Raw genomic sequence first — 14,832 nt, forward strand, 5'->3', positions numbered from 1 at the left:
TTTTACGCCTTACAAATATTGTTGCAGGTAGTATTTTGTAATTAAAGCTTTTTAAAGAGGGGTTCTGTGCTGACAGTGAAGCTTCTCTAGGTGATGTAGCTGAAGCTCAACAAATGTCTTGTTCTAACAGGTTCTATAAAAAAGTATTAATCCTAGTTTTAAAGTTTTTTTTTGTTTGTTTTTTAATGACGTTGTGAAAGGAGAACTAAGGTTTCACTATAAAATTCAAGTTTCGTCTTATTATAAAGGGTTCTAAAATGATCTTATGCTACCTTTAATGCTAAGACCAGATACCATTTTGTTTTGTTTTTTTGGGGTTTTGGTTATGTGTATCATTTGGTTTTCTATAATGTTCCTTCATGAAGCTGAGAATCTTTTGCACATGCCTTGTGGATTCTCACCAGGCTGCTGTTTGGATCCCCCAGGCTGTGACTGCTGTTGAGCCAGCCTTTGCCTTTTGTTGCTCTAGGATTAGCTTTCCCTTGGATTCTCTGGAATGCTTCCTGGTTGCAGGCTTTTTATCAGTTTCCCCTTCCTGCCTGGAAAGGGATCTTGTTGCCATAGGACCCCAGGACTGGTGCTTACCCCTCCAGACTCCTGTCTAGCGTAAGTAGAGATCTAGATAGCCTGCATTAATTTCCCCTGCCTTTGTTTCCTCAGCACTCCTTAAGCATTATTTCAGTTCTGGTAGGATTCCTCTAAGGAGTCTTATACTCTTACCCCCCCCCCCCCCCCCAATCCTTCTCCCCCACAACATGCTTTCTCTTCTAGTTTATGGAATCTCTCTGCATACAAGTTTCCTTCTTCCTTATCTGGTACCACGGTTATTGGACCCCTTGTCCTGTGAAAGCATGTCCCCCGTCTTGGTTAAGCTACTTCTTTTTTCTGTGAGTCTCCCTGAGATCTTAAGTTTCTTATTTTGCGGGGAGGGGGGTTTAAGACCCAGTGTCAATATCTGACTACCTATGTTTGTTTGTTTTTTCCTCTCCCATTCTCTGAACTCCATTCCCTTACAAAAAAGTTGAAGAAGAATGGTTTAACATAGGAGTTTTCAACTTTTTTTAAAGGAGTGTACTGCTTCGGCTGGACATGGCATGGGATGGGGGGAAGTGGTGTGCTGCGGAGGCGCGGGGTGGTGGATGGTGGTGGTGGCCACTGTGTGTGAGCTCCCTGCCCTCACGTACCCCCTGGGGCCTTTTCAAGTACCCCCAGGGGTACACATACCCCCAATTGACAACCCCTGGTTTAAGGTATAAGGTGGGCATTCCTGTTGTCTTAAGTTATTCCCATCTGAATGGGAACCCTCAAATTTTTTTCATGGTTTCTGCTCCAAGAGACATGACAGTATATGGTTGTCTTTATGTATGCTGCGATTGACAAGAATACAGCTATATTGCCTCATTCATAAGTTGTACGTAGACTTTATGACAATTGGGGACATCTCTTGGTGACTTCCAGTAGAGGTGTTGGAGGGTTTTTCTTTGTTAAAAAAGGAAAATGCTCTTTTTGTTTTGTTTTGTTTTAGAGACCTCTTTGCAAATTCACTTCTAACACAGAGGAAGAGGATTAGACAGTGCTGCTGTCTCCAGTTGGGATCCTTCTTTGTGTGAGAAACACAGAAGGCAGTAAGATACTTAAGTGTCATTGACTATTAATGAGACTCAAATATGTTAGAGGTTAAAAAAAAAAAAAAAAAGGAACTACAACACAAGGCCACAATAAAATTGGTAGGTTGTAAGACAAAGGAAGTTGTAATAGTTGCAGCTCAGATGTCTGAAGACATATACCCTTTCCTAGAAAATTTAGTATCTGAGATTAGAATTGTTGTGAAGGTAAGTATAATACATAAAACATCTAAGAATACTTTACTTTCAATTTTTTTAGAACTATATTAAGTGCAAATTATCCCCAGCTGCCTCTTAAGTTGGGGATAATTACATTTTCTTATGGACATCATAGTGGAGTCTTCAACAGGAGAAGGTAGCAATATATTCCTAATATGTTCCAATGTGCCACTGTGTACTTTGGAGAGGGGATTTTTTCAGGAAACTTTTGTGGCTCTCCTAGTCACTACTTCGAATTAGTGAGTGGTTGGAGGTGGTTTTGTCTTACACTAATGTAGTTCTGCAAACTTGCCACAGGGTGGCAGTGAGGTATCCCCGTTGTGCTGCTGTTTGCTGTGTTTAGCTGGCTCACCTGTCTTCAATAAAAAACATTTTTAAAGTTTTGAAACAGAACTGACTGAATAGTTTGAAAGTCACTTAATTAATTTTAAAGACAAAGAATATTTGGGGGGCCAGTGTGTGTGTGTGTGGGGGGGGGTTGAGATCAGCTGGTGTGTGCGTGCGTCTTTTTATTTTTCCCCTTTTGCACACTGCATACACCAGTGAATTTGGTATATTATGTAATTCTACTGTTTCAGCCAGTATATTGACTAATAGTGTGTAATACTTTTCAGTTCTGTAATATGTGCTTACACTTTTATTTTGTTTTACTGTGTCTTTGCTTTCATCCAAGCAGGTTTCTGTATAGCAATAAATTTTCTACCTGCTGTGTATAATGGCCAGCTAAGGATATAGGAAGTAGTGCTGACTGACCTGACTATTATATTTAGTCACTTTCTAGGCAGTATAAACCTCTGGGAGTTGGGTTTTTTTGGTCATTTTTTGAAAACATGGAAAAAATGAAGGACGCAAGAAGCAGACATGCCTATATAATTTGTTTCTAGATCTAACTCTCCACTTTTCCCCTTTGTTAACCTCACTTTTTATTATCCTGTGTGTGTCTGTTTAATATATTTATATTGTTATATACTAACTATAATTGCAATAATATATTAAAACAGTATATATTTATATATGTGTGTAAAATATGGTTTTTACTGATACTAACATCTTGCATTTTGTTAAAAATCAGGCAAGCTTTTCCCCCTTCTTTCATCTGCTAAAATAACCTAAGGTCCATTTTTTGTTCTTTTCAATAGGAATATAGGCAGCGTGAAGAGTTTTTTTTTTTTTTTTTTTTATTGTGGAAAGCAAAACTGAAAACAAATTAAATTCAGGGTCCCAAGGTTGTGAGTTTTTTGTGGTCATTTGTAGGAATGAATTCCCTAGTTTAGGTCCAACTTGTGTGAGTTCTGTTTTCTTTTCTAATTACCCCTGATGAGGCCCTTGGATTTCTAGATCTGTATGCAAATAAACTTTCTGGGAATACTACCTTCCATATAGAAGTTCCTTGTATTTTATTCTGAGGTTCCAATGTGCATGGACCAAACAAATCTCTTGTTAAATGAAGCTTTTTTTAAAAACTAAACCTTGTCTTGTAATGAAGTTTTCACATGCATTTAAAAAAATACCTGAATTCTCATTCTGGAGCTCTACCCTGGCAGCTTTTGCTGAAAGGCTGTTTATTAAAATGCATGTTTTTGTTGCTGTTGTTGTTTTGGTTTTTTTAAGTCATTTGTTATGACTAATTCATTTTAGAGCTTTAGCTTGAGTGATGGCTATTCAGACCTCGTCCACCAGTCTCTAGTGCAGTTGGAGGACTTTTTTGTAGAAATAACTGCTTGATAAAGTTGTTTTTATGTGAGAATTATTGGGCATTTATACATGTGCTCTGGGAGGCATGGGGGGCAGCCACTTCAATTAGTGAAGCTCCGAGACTGTGATACTTAAACACTCCTGGAGTGTCACATGTATTAGTGTCCCTGCGCTGAAAAATGGTGGCGGGGTACTTTGAACTAAAGCTTATCAAATGAGTTTTAGTTTAAAGTACCCTGTTGCCATTTTTCAGTGCAGGTACCCTGACGCACGTGATGCTGGAGTGTGGTAATTTCCATGCTCCAGCAGACTTGATTCATCAAGTCCTCTCCAGCACGCTGGAATTACAGCGTGTTGGAGGAGGCTGCCTGCACGTGCATAAGAGCCCAAGTTCCTGGGACGGAACTATCAGGCTCTTCATTCTCAGTTGTTGCATCAAAGACCAATCATGCCAAATTTTGTAAAGTGGAGCCAAAGAACTGCACTTGCTGGTACTGCTAGAACTCTGTGGGGGAAGTTCACTTAAATATTTGTGCTGGTCCCATCTTTAGCTATTCCTCAGTTAGTTTTTACTCCTAAGTGTTTCTCTCAAGAATTCAACTTAAATACAATTGCTGATGCTATGAAGTAAACTAAAAGAGTTTTTCACATGTGTTTGCCTCTAATATAAGTTTGAACTCTTGACTTTGATATCATAATAACTGATAAAATCAGGGTATATCCTGTAGGCAACCTGCAATACTGTCTTCTGTGACCTGATCCAAAGCTAGTTTTTTATATTTTAATATTGTATGGAGTTCAGCTGCATGTGCAAACCATGGAAGAAAAAAAGTCATGGGGAGACTGTTTCCAGGAAGGCATTGCTTGAAGAACAGAAAGGATCCTTAAGTGAAGCCTTTCTAGGAATTGGTCTATTTACTGCTTGTCTCTCTCTCCTTGTCTGGTAGACTCTAATGATAAGAAATAAGTTACAGAAGGGCTGGTAGATTTCCTAACCTGGGTTTGTCATGCATCATTTAGTTTGACTAAGTGTTTGCATGAGGCGCAGTACCTCTTGCTATATTTCATCTCTTCTGTTGTTGCTGCCTCTTTTTCCCCTCACCTCTACATTTATTAATTGATTCTGTTGGCCTACAGCTACTGTCTTCTACTGGCAACGCAAGCTTCTCTGCTTTGTAGATGTGACTAATTCTGAGGTGGAGGTGGTGCACTTCATGCTCATTCACTCTACAGTGTCAGCTACGACTGTCAGCAAGCTTGTAAACTGTGGTCACTGCAGGCTTAGCAGGGTGAATTCAGCCAGAGAATACGAAGTTTCCTCCCTGAGTGTTACCATGCTGTCCTGAAAACAGTAATGTATCTTTGGTAGTGTAACGGTGGTGTTGTAGCTGCGGTGGTCCAGAAATTATGTGGAAGGCAAGGATTTTTTTAGGGTGGAGTTTCTTATTGGATCAACTATGTAGGAAAATTAGACAAGCTTTCAACTGCAAGACATTCTTCATCAGGTCACCTGGTCATGAAGACTGTCTTGCACTTGAAAGCTTGTCTAATTCTCCTATATAATTGGTCCAATAAAAGATACCACCCTAAGGAAACCCTTGCTTTTCATTTTTAATCCTTTTGTTCTGAAGACAGTTACTGTACTTCATTAAGACTGGGGACATAGCTTTACTGTGGAGTTGACTAACTAGCTCTGCTGTAAAGTGTCACAGTCTACACATGCACCTGTATTGGGGTGAAGTAAACTAATCAACTCTGTTGTAGGATAGTACTGTCCGGGACAGTAGAGTAATTGCATGTGCTCAAACGCATGTGTAGACGGTGACTGTGGGGCGTGAGGTGCTATAGTGCAGAAGCTGTTTGAAGCCTGGCCCTGTACTGTAGCACCCTCATGGCCCAGCCAGCCCCTCTGCTGCCTGATGCTGCTGCCCAGCGCTGCTCTGCACTTGTTGGAATTGCTGCAGTCCTGGGTGCATGTGAAGATGCTGCTCCCAGGAGGCAGCTGACTATTGTGATCTGTGCCGGAATTTATTCAGGCACATTACTAGCGTGTGTAGATACGCGATAGAAGCCATGGAAAGAATCAAATAAGAGGCTAAAAATTAGGCGCATCTGAGAAAAGTGTGTTCTTACAGCCTTTGGTAATTATTTGGGCTCTTAGTATAAAATATTGTACTGTAGTTCCATTTAAAAATGTAAAAAGATCATAATAAAGGGAGCAATTCCATAAAAGTGTTATACTGAAGCATTTGTAGCTAGGATTAGTATATTTTGCCCATATCCAGTGACTTCATACAATTTGAAACATTTGGAGTAGGGTGTCTTGTTTAGAATTAAATTGAATATAAACAGGCCATTTAAATTCCATTGCCTCTGGGAACGGAGTGGAAATAAATTTTGATTCTTCCGTGGAAGATTTTAAAATATATCTGTAATCTGTGGCTTATGACCATGATAAATCCAGCACTACTGTAACCAGCCTTTTTTTTTTTTTTTTTTTTTTCCTGCCATATCTCGGTAGTGCCTCATCATTGACTCTAACTTGATCAGAATGAGGAAATCTATTTTTGTATGTTCCAATCCCCCCCCAAAACAAACAAACAAACCAACAACAAACCTTGAATATTTCTTGGTTCTGAAATACGTTGTACAATACTGCACTTATAAACTGTCCTTATAGAAATAGGAGAAATGGGCTGTTATCTTTTTCAGATTAAGAGAAAACTGGATTTTGTTGATGTTCTCTTAATGAGGCATATAGGCTTGTACTGCTGTTGCCAGCTGTAATAAGTAGTTCAATGAAATGATGAGAGTGAGGTGATTTATTAGATCGGCAGTTCCTTATCTTTGCTCTCAGTTCTACCTTTTTCTTATTTCCGTCTGTCTGGGAAATCCTTTTTGTGTTCATTTGTTTTAATTAAGCTCATATATGGATGGCTGAGTAAGATAGAAGTCTCTAAAGTTGGAGTGGTTTTGGCATATTTTAATTGTTCCCAGCTTGTCCACACTTAACAGTTGGAACTTAATAGCTATTGCCGCCTTGGCCTGTTTCCCTTCTGAAACAGTCCCAAATGTACTTGTGTACATACCTCTAGTTGGTCTGATAACTCCTGAGCTGAAGCAGTCCTAGTTAATCCCTGCATACGTTCCCAGTCAGCACTTCAGGAAATGAAGCCATTTCTGGAGTCATCTAACAAATGGGAATAAATAAATGATTGGCTAAGTTACCACCTCTGCTTCCATGAAGATCTCCTTCCTGCAGTGTCAAAAGGGACTATTTGGAGATGAGATATTTTAATTGTTGCTAGTATCAATAGGGCTTTTTCTATTCATGCACTGAACACTTTCTGAAATTTTAACTGCTAAAAGTCAATTTTCAGAAGTTAATGTGATACAGATTGTGTAATACTCCACTAAGACCATTTCTCTTAGCTTTTCTCAGCTAAACAATACTTTTCCCCTCACAATGACATGTCTTCACTTCTGTCCCACTTAAAATGAAGCATAACAGGAAGATATAATGGGCACCTCATACACACAGCCTTCTCTCAGATTTGCAGTATAACCTATTCTATAATTGGTCATAAATCCACCATCGTTTGTGACAGCATTGTAACTTTGTTCCTGTGTTAGTTTGAGCAGTGGTGCTCAACATTGTGGCCCTGCATGCCAAATGAGTGGGGTGGGATTGGTCACAGACTGGATCAAGTCCTGTGCACTAGGATCAAGCCATCCCTTTCCTGCATCTCCCCCCAGGATGGGTACCTGGAGGCCCCAGTGCTGTCTCGTTCCAGCCCGCTGTATGCCAAGATTGAGTCCTGGGGCCTGACACTGCTCCTAGTTGGCCCTGTGCAGTGGGATTGGATGCCCAGTCCAGTGTATAGGGCTTTGGGCTTTCCATGGGTTCGGAAATTTGACAGGGCGCAGTTCCACTGCTGTCCTGCTGCCAAATTTCTGCACCTGTGGGGAGCCCTGTGGGTCAGGTGACATGGGGCTACAGATTGAATCTGACCCGTGGGCTAGGGGTTGAGCACCCCTGAGTTTGAGCAATAAGGTGGTACTCAAACATTGTTTTGTGATATCGCTTGAGAATCTAGCTGAGTTATAGGAGATAAAGTTCTGGGATAATACAGAAAAGAATTAGCCTAGTAAACCATTTTCGTCATGTGAAATGCATTTTTCTAGGCTTACTCAAATGTGGAAAGGGCTGTTAGTGACTTATACTTGGGAGCACTAAAAATATCTGCTTTTTGTGATTTTGCATAAATTATATTTACAAAGGAAATAATAGCCTAGGGTGTTCAACCATTGTAATTATAGACTTCAAATTTGTTCTCATAACTTGGTGAAATTCTTCTCTAATTCAATCTTTGTCTTTTGTCTTTGCTGCCTTGCAGGGTTGGTACAGTAGGTCTCACTAGACTTAGCTGCAACTAAGAATTTCTCCTACATCAACCAAGTTAAGGCTGATACTCTTGTGGAATGTGGATTAAAAGCGCGTGCTAAGTTCCAAATTTCCACTTAAGAAGCGGAGAAAAAAATCTGTCTTCTCAGTGTACCACAACCACCAGCATCAAGACAGCAAACCAAGGGACAAAGAATTTAATCTACTGTACTGATAAATTTAAATTGGTTCACGTGTTACTTTAAAAGACTTTTACTGGGGGGTGAAAACAACATCAGCCGTTTTGAAGCAATTTTGTTTACAAAAATGAGGGCTTCTTTGGAAACTGCAGACATTGCCATTGTGGCATTGTACTTCATACTCGTGATGTGCATAGGTTTTTTTGCCATGTGGAAATACAATCGAAGCACAGTAAGTGGCTACTTCTTGGCTGGGCGTTCCATGACCTGGGTAGCTATTGGTGCATCCTTATTTGTGAGCAATATTGGAAGTGAACATTTCATTGGGCTTGCAGGATCTGGAGCAGCAAGTGGATTTGCAGTAGGAGCATGGGAATTCAACGCCTTAATGCTTTTACAGCTTTTAGGATGGGTCTTTGTCCCAGTCTACATCCGGTCAAGAGTGTACACCATGCCTGAATACTTGTCCAAGCGTTTTGGAGGGCATAGAATCCAAGTCTATTTTGCAGTGTTGTCTCTGATTCTTTATATCTTCACCAAACTTTCAGTTGACTTGTATTCAGGTGCACTTTTTATTCAAGAATCTCTAGGTTGGAATCTTTACTTATCAGTTATCCTGCTCATTGGAATGACTGCTTTGTTGACTGTGACTGGAGGTCTTGTGGCAGTCATCTACACAGACACTCTTCAAGCTCTGCTTATGATCGTTGGTGCCCTCACACTTATGGTTATAAGTATTACAGAAGTTGGTGGGTTTGAAGAACTTAAAAGGAAGTACATGTTGTCATCGCCAAATATTACGTCAATCTTGCTGACCTACAACCTTTCTAATACCAATTCATGTCATGTCCACCCAAAGCCTGATGCTCTTAAAATGTTGCGTGAGCCAACAGATGAAGATATTCCCTGGCCTGGATTTTTACTGGGGCAGACCCCAGCTTCTGTGTGGTACTGGTGTGCTGACCAAGTTATTGTTCAGAGGGTTTTAGCTGCAAAAAATATTGCTCATGCCAAAGGATCCACTCTCATGGCAGGCTTCCTGAAGTTGCTGCCTATGTTCATTATAGTAGTCCCAGGGATGATTTCACGAGTGCTGTTCGCAGATGATATTGCCTGTATCAATCCAGAACACTGCATGGAAGTCTGTGGAAGCAGAGCTGGATGTTCTAACATTGCCTATCCACGATTAGTGATGAAACTTGTACCAGTTGGCCTGCGAGGACTTATGATGGCTGTAATGATTGCTGCACTGATGAGTGACTTGGATTCTATATTTAACAGTGCCAGCACCATATTTACACTGGATATCTACAAACTCATACGCAAGAGTGCAACATCTAGAGAACTAATGATTGTAGGAAGAGTGTTTGTCGCTTTCATGGTAGTTATAAGCATTGCCTGGGTCCCAATAATAGTAGAAATGCAAGGAGGCCAGATGTACCTCTATATACAAGAGGTAGCAGATTATTTGACACCACCTGTGGCTGCCCTATTTCTAATGGGTATATTTTGGAAGCGCTGCAACGAACAAGGAGCATTCTATGGTGGAATGATTGGGTTTGTTTTTGGAGCTATACGATTGATACTGGCATTTATCTATCGTGTTCCTGAGTGTAATCAACCGGATACTAGACCAGGTTTTATCAGGAATATCCATTATATGTATATTGCTACTGCTCTGTTCTGGATCACTGGAATTATAACTGTAATTGTAAGTCTGCTTACATCGCCACCCACAAAGGAACAGATTCGAACAACCACTTTCTGGTCTGTGAAAAGCAAGACTGCCAAAGAAGATGATTCAAAGGGGGATCTATATAAAGTACAAGAAAAGAGCATGTTAAAATGCAATGAAAATGCTAATCACATTATTCCAAATGGCAAGTCTGAAGACCATATTAAAAATATTAAGCCTGAGGATATCAATCTCCTGGTTGCCTGTAGAGATGAAAGCAACCCAGTGATTTCTGTAAGTCCCTCTGAAGTTGAGACACCCATTGATTGTTACTCAAATGGACAAGTGGCTCTCATGGGTGAGAAAAAACATGAAGATACTGATGATCGTGCCAAACATTGGAAATTCATAGATTGTTTCTGTGGCTTTAAAAGTAAAAATATGAGCAAGAAAGCCATCCTAGAGATGGAGGAAGAGACTTTTTGTATACAAATGCTGGAAGAGACTCCAAAAGTTAAACTGTTACTAAATACCGGACTATTCTGTGTCTGTTCTATTGGAATATTCATGTTTGTCTATTTCTCTGTCTGAGTGAGTAGAGAACTTTTTAAGGGTATGGCTAAACATACAGAAGGTGATACAGGTCTCTGGAAAATATTTTCTAATATACATAACTGCATCTCAGGCATTGTTTACGCTATAATTGTCAAACAATTTATCAGCCAACTTTAAAGACCATATGAGATTATATTGTACTATCTCTGCTTAAGACAGAATGTGGTGCATGTGTGTTGTGTGGTATTCTTTTTGTTTGTTTAGTGTAGTCCTAAAACAATTTTTGTTACATATCTGTATACCAAAGTAAGACAGGTGGCTGTGTTTAAGTAGGAAAAATAAGGAGCTCAGTCCATATTGACGTGAAAATGAAAAGCAACATTTTACCTGGACTTAAGTATACAATCTAAATTAGCAGAGCTGTATTGGAAAATTCTAAATAATAAAAAATGATGTACAACCTTGCAGTTGCCCGCTGCAACAGACTTGTATTACCTTAGCTAACTTGTTGCTTCTTAATCTTTTGTTTTTAATCTATTCCAGGATTCATATGTAGTCATAAAAGGACAGGGGTTTTTTTGACTCATCTGGTAGTACTTGGAATACATTTTCATTCAGCAGCTTTCTTTCATTCTTCCTCTATCTCTTCTTCCTCCCCCCCCCCCCCCCCCCAAAATCTAACAGATGTGTTGGTTGTCCCCTGTCTCTCTCTTTCCCCCCCCCTTCCCCCCATTTAATTAAACGCCATCTCATCACCCAGATCTCTAGTAAATGAGGACCAAAAAGAAAACATTAACTTCTGTCCAGTCCAAATTCCTTTTTAACCCTGTTTTGCCATGTACATAACTAGGGAACAAAGGGGAGCTGTGGAAAAGAAGGAAGCCCAGGAGTTGTCAAAGCATGTGATTAGCTTGGCAAATAAACATTTGGTATAGGAATGTAGATTTTTAAAATATTTGTTAACTTCCTCTAATTACATTGGCTAAGTTATGGGTGCTAGTCCTATAACCTGGACAGCAGCTTCGGACACAGCTGGTGCTGGGAGCTGCTCTTGGAGCACTTTGACTGAGAGAGAGAAGGAGGCAGGCCCAGCCAGACAGACAAGGTAGTCTGCATGAAGCCTTGCTGCTGGGAGAGAGCACCTGTGAGTAAGCAGCTAATTGCCTAATTGAGTCATTAGGCTGCTTTGTTTTCCTCTTAAGCGATGGGTGCTAGTCCCCCCCTCCCCTCCCCCCTTTTCCTTCCCTCCCTCCCTCTCCTGCTTTCACTTTGCCTTCTGATCCCTGCTGGGGCATCAGTGGGGGCTTCCCTTCCCTCCTTTTCTGCCAGGCTGTACCCAGAAGTAAAGGATAACTGGTAAGCTAACTGGTTATCTATCACTGCACTTATCCACAAAATAATTAATCGTTTAATCTTTTACATACCTAATTTGGTATTGAGTTCTGGATTAAACTCTTCACCTCACTGTAGTTATGTAAAAGGGTTGCTCTGCATTTCCTATCGCCAGATAAGGTATGCAAGACTTTTAGATTAGATTGGTTTGGTTTGTTCTATTGGTTGTAATATTGCGTGTGCTGAGAGAGCTTCTACCTCCCTCTCCCTCCCCAAAGAGGTAATCAGGAGCTATTGCTTTGTGTTTGGCATTCATTTGTTCAGTCTTACTTTGTTAGAAGAAACAGTACAAAAGATTCTATGTAGGGAGGTAAGGAGTGAATTAGTTAGTGAATATTAGTGAATATTAGCAGCTATATTGTTTCCCACTGGGCTCTTCTGATGCATCTCTGGAAGAGCAAACCTTTTGTTTTGTACATTAGCAATATGCTTCTGTTCTAGAGATGCATAGATGAGGAGGGACTTTGCAGTTGGAGGTGTTTCTAGGATAGTTGCAAGCAGCAAGCCTTTTGCTTACAGTTAATGGAAATTCAGCAGATGGAGGGGTTGCAAAAACAGGTCCTAAGTGTGTGTGTGCGTGTGCGTGTGTAATAAACTACCAGTTATTACACTGTGTAGTATTTTGGTCTTCATGTGGTCTTAAATGCTTGGGGTCCTATTTGAAATTTGGTAGTTGATATTAGTGTGCTCAGGAAATGAAATATGGGCCAAATCTAGTTATGTATTGTTGGAAGGTTATCTGGTATCATGGTGTTAAAATGTGGCATTTAACCAGTTCATGGTAGCTCAGTGGATACTAATTAATCTGAAATTGATTAAATTGATTGCTTTAGTAGTAGTGCTATGTGGTCATTATTTTTTATTATTTATTTTTAAACACTGGGGGGGGTGGTAGCTGTGGGTACGTCAGGAGGTGTATGGCAACATCTGACTGACCGTTCTCAGCTTTGGTTAGATGCTGCAACTGGTAAGCAACCTGTTATTGGGTGGCAATATGGTCATAAGCATATGATATAGATTTGAATAATGTTGATTATGGTAGTTAGTGTTTGACAGACTTGTGTTTTGGTATACCTTATCAAAATGTTTCGTTACAGCTTGCATGGCTTACTTTATCCAAAAAATAATTTGGAGTCTTTTATAATAAAATCTTAATACATGAAAGATTGTAAAATGTTTCACCAAAAGTTCAAGTTTACTTTGTATTGGCGGTAGGATGGAGAAATGCCAACCATGTAAGCTAAGAAATGTGGTACTGTGTTCTATGTTCAGAATAAAGAGATAAAGCTGAGTCCTGTTGAATCTTAGTGGTGTGCTAGGGAAGGGAGAGGTGTGAAGAAACTCAGGGAGACCCTTCCTCTTTGTGTAGGTCAGGATGAGTCTATGGACCAAGATAACGCTTGTGCAATGGGTCTTAGCTTGGTTTATGTGCCTAGTGGGACTTAATGACCCGAGCTGCGGGGGGAGGAATTGTCTGCTAGCTTTTCAGTGTTGACAGGCACCATCCCCTGCTAGCAGTGCATGTTTTGGCATTTTACTTTTGTCTGCAGCTGGCTCTAGGGAGTTCGTATATTTGTCTAGTTTTGATGAACGCGTTAGGATCTGACCTTCAGAGACGGGTTGGCTCAGGGACCGTTTTGCTTGGCTGCCATTATTTCAGTTCCTTCTTACTCTTTTCCCCTGCTTGCCTTATACAGTAATAAAGCCAGAAGCCTGGCTTATATCTCCCTTTGAGTGGGGGAAAAACAGCCTGCCTAAACCTTTCTCTTTGCCCCTTTACCCCACCAAACCTACCACACATTCAAACAGCACCATGAATGTCATTGAGTACACTTATCACCAATTCAGTGATGGAATTAACTCTTTAAGCACATAGTTCTAGGTGAACATAAACTCTACTTTTACATTTGAATTATTCCAGTTTCCACTTTTAAAGATGCCTTCAGTAGTTTAAAGTATATTGGCATAGGTTTACAGCTGCATTTAGTTGTAAGTCATTCAAAATTAATTTTTTTTTTTAGACTTGATCCTTAGGAAACTTTTAGTGTATTTCCAATGGGAATCAGTAATGTCTTGTGCACTATATATAGTTTGCTGGAGTAATGGTAGTGATTTTAGTATTTAAAGTTAAAAGCTTAGTCAGTGGAATGAAATGCTTGCATTTTCTTCCAGTTCTATAACTATTTGCCATAAAGACTTTTTAAAGAAATAGCTGCCCACCAGTCATTGTTCTGGGCCTTTTGAAAACTTGGTTCCTCAGTAACCTCTTCTTGACTTCTGCATATTCAGTCATGCTCAGTTTCCATTTTTAGAGTCACTGCAATTTACTAATATTCTTCACTACAAATAATTACTAAGCAAAACACTCATCTGAAATATTTTCAGGCATCAGTAGCAAACAAACAACTCATAATGTGTGGGATGTCAAAGTAGAGGATACAGATCTCTTTTAGTGTTCATGTAGGAGTGAAGACCTATATGAATAATGGGCTTGTATTAAGCTGCTGAACAACTAAAAAAAACAAAACCAAAAGCAAACCGCAAACAAACAAAAAAACCCACAACCCCCCCCCCCCAAACAGAAGCCCCCAAGTCTTTTTGCTGCTTTATGCAAATTCTTGCATTTTTAATGGGCAAAATCAATGACTTGCTCAATAGTATGGACTATCATGTAAGAAATTGCTTCGGGTTTTTTTTATAGCGTAAACATGCCTTTACCAGTCCTTTGATTCATGATATATAATTAAGAGATGTGAACTCAAGGTAGATATGTTGTTGGTCCAAACATCAATTTCTTGGGCTTGCAAAACACCAAACCTAGTATCTCCTTTAATTGAAATATTAATCTCTTTTAGTATCTGGCCTCTATCTGTGGCCAGTGTCTGTTACTTCAGAACTTTGAACGCAGACTCTTAAAAAACCTACTTAAGCCTTTAAAACGTACTTTGGAATTACACCCATTTTGTTTTTTCCGTGAACTTTATTTTTCTGCTTAAAGATTTGAATTTTCTCCTAATGAATTATTTAAAAAAGCTTTTAAAACTTTAGAAACCAGGCTTTGTGAAAGCTTTCAGTTTTGTTGTGGAA

The 14,832-nt window shown here is 39.7% G+C and overlaps 2 protein-coding genes across 2 annotated transcripts in view; both read left to right on the plus strand.

Annotated features, from left to right (window-relative positions):
• Positions 1 to 14,832, plus strand: part of MRPS6 (mitochondrial ribosomal protein S6) — a 56,140-nt gene that overhangs the window by 1,875 nt on the left and 39,433 nt on the right. The gene's annotated exons all lie outside the window — the stretch shown is intronic.
• SLC5A3 (solute carrier family 5 member 3) lies at positions 390 to 10,820 on the plus strand. The gene is made up of 2 exons (XM_019476271.2): positions 390 to 606; positions 7,937 to 10,820. Exon 2 carries the CDS (start codon positions 8,251 to 8,253, stop codon positions 10,387 to 10,389), a length of 2,139 nt encoding a protein of 712 aa, XP_019331816.1. The 5' UTR covers positions 390 to 606; positions 7,937 to 8,250; the 3' UTR covers positions 10,390 to 10,820.

The sequence above is a fragment of the Alligator mississippiensis genome, chromosome 1 (genome assembly GCF_030867095.1).
Source record: "Alligator mississippiensis isolate rAllMis1 chromosome 1, rAllMis1, whole genome shotgun sequence".
Classification (NCBI taxonomy): Eukaryota; Metazoa; Chordata; order Crocodylia; family Alligatoridae; genus Alligator; species Alligator mississippiensis.

Coding starts and splice junctions, on each gene's coding strand:
- SLC5A3 (XM_019476271.2), top strand. CDS start 8,251: ATGAGGGCTTCTTTGGAAACTGCAGACATTGCCATTGTGGCATTGTAC.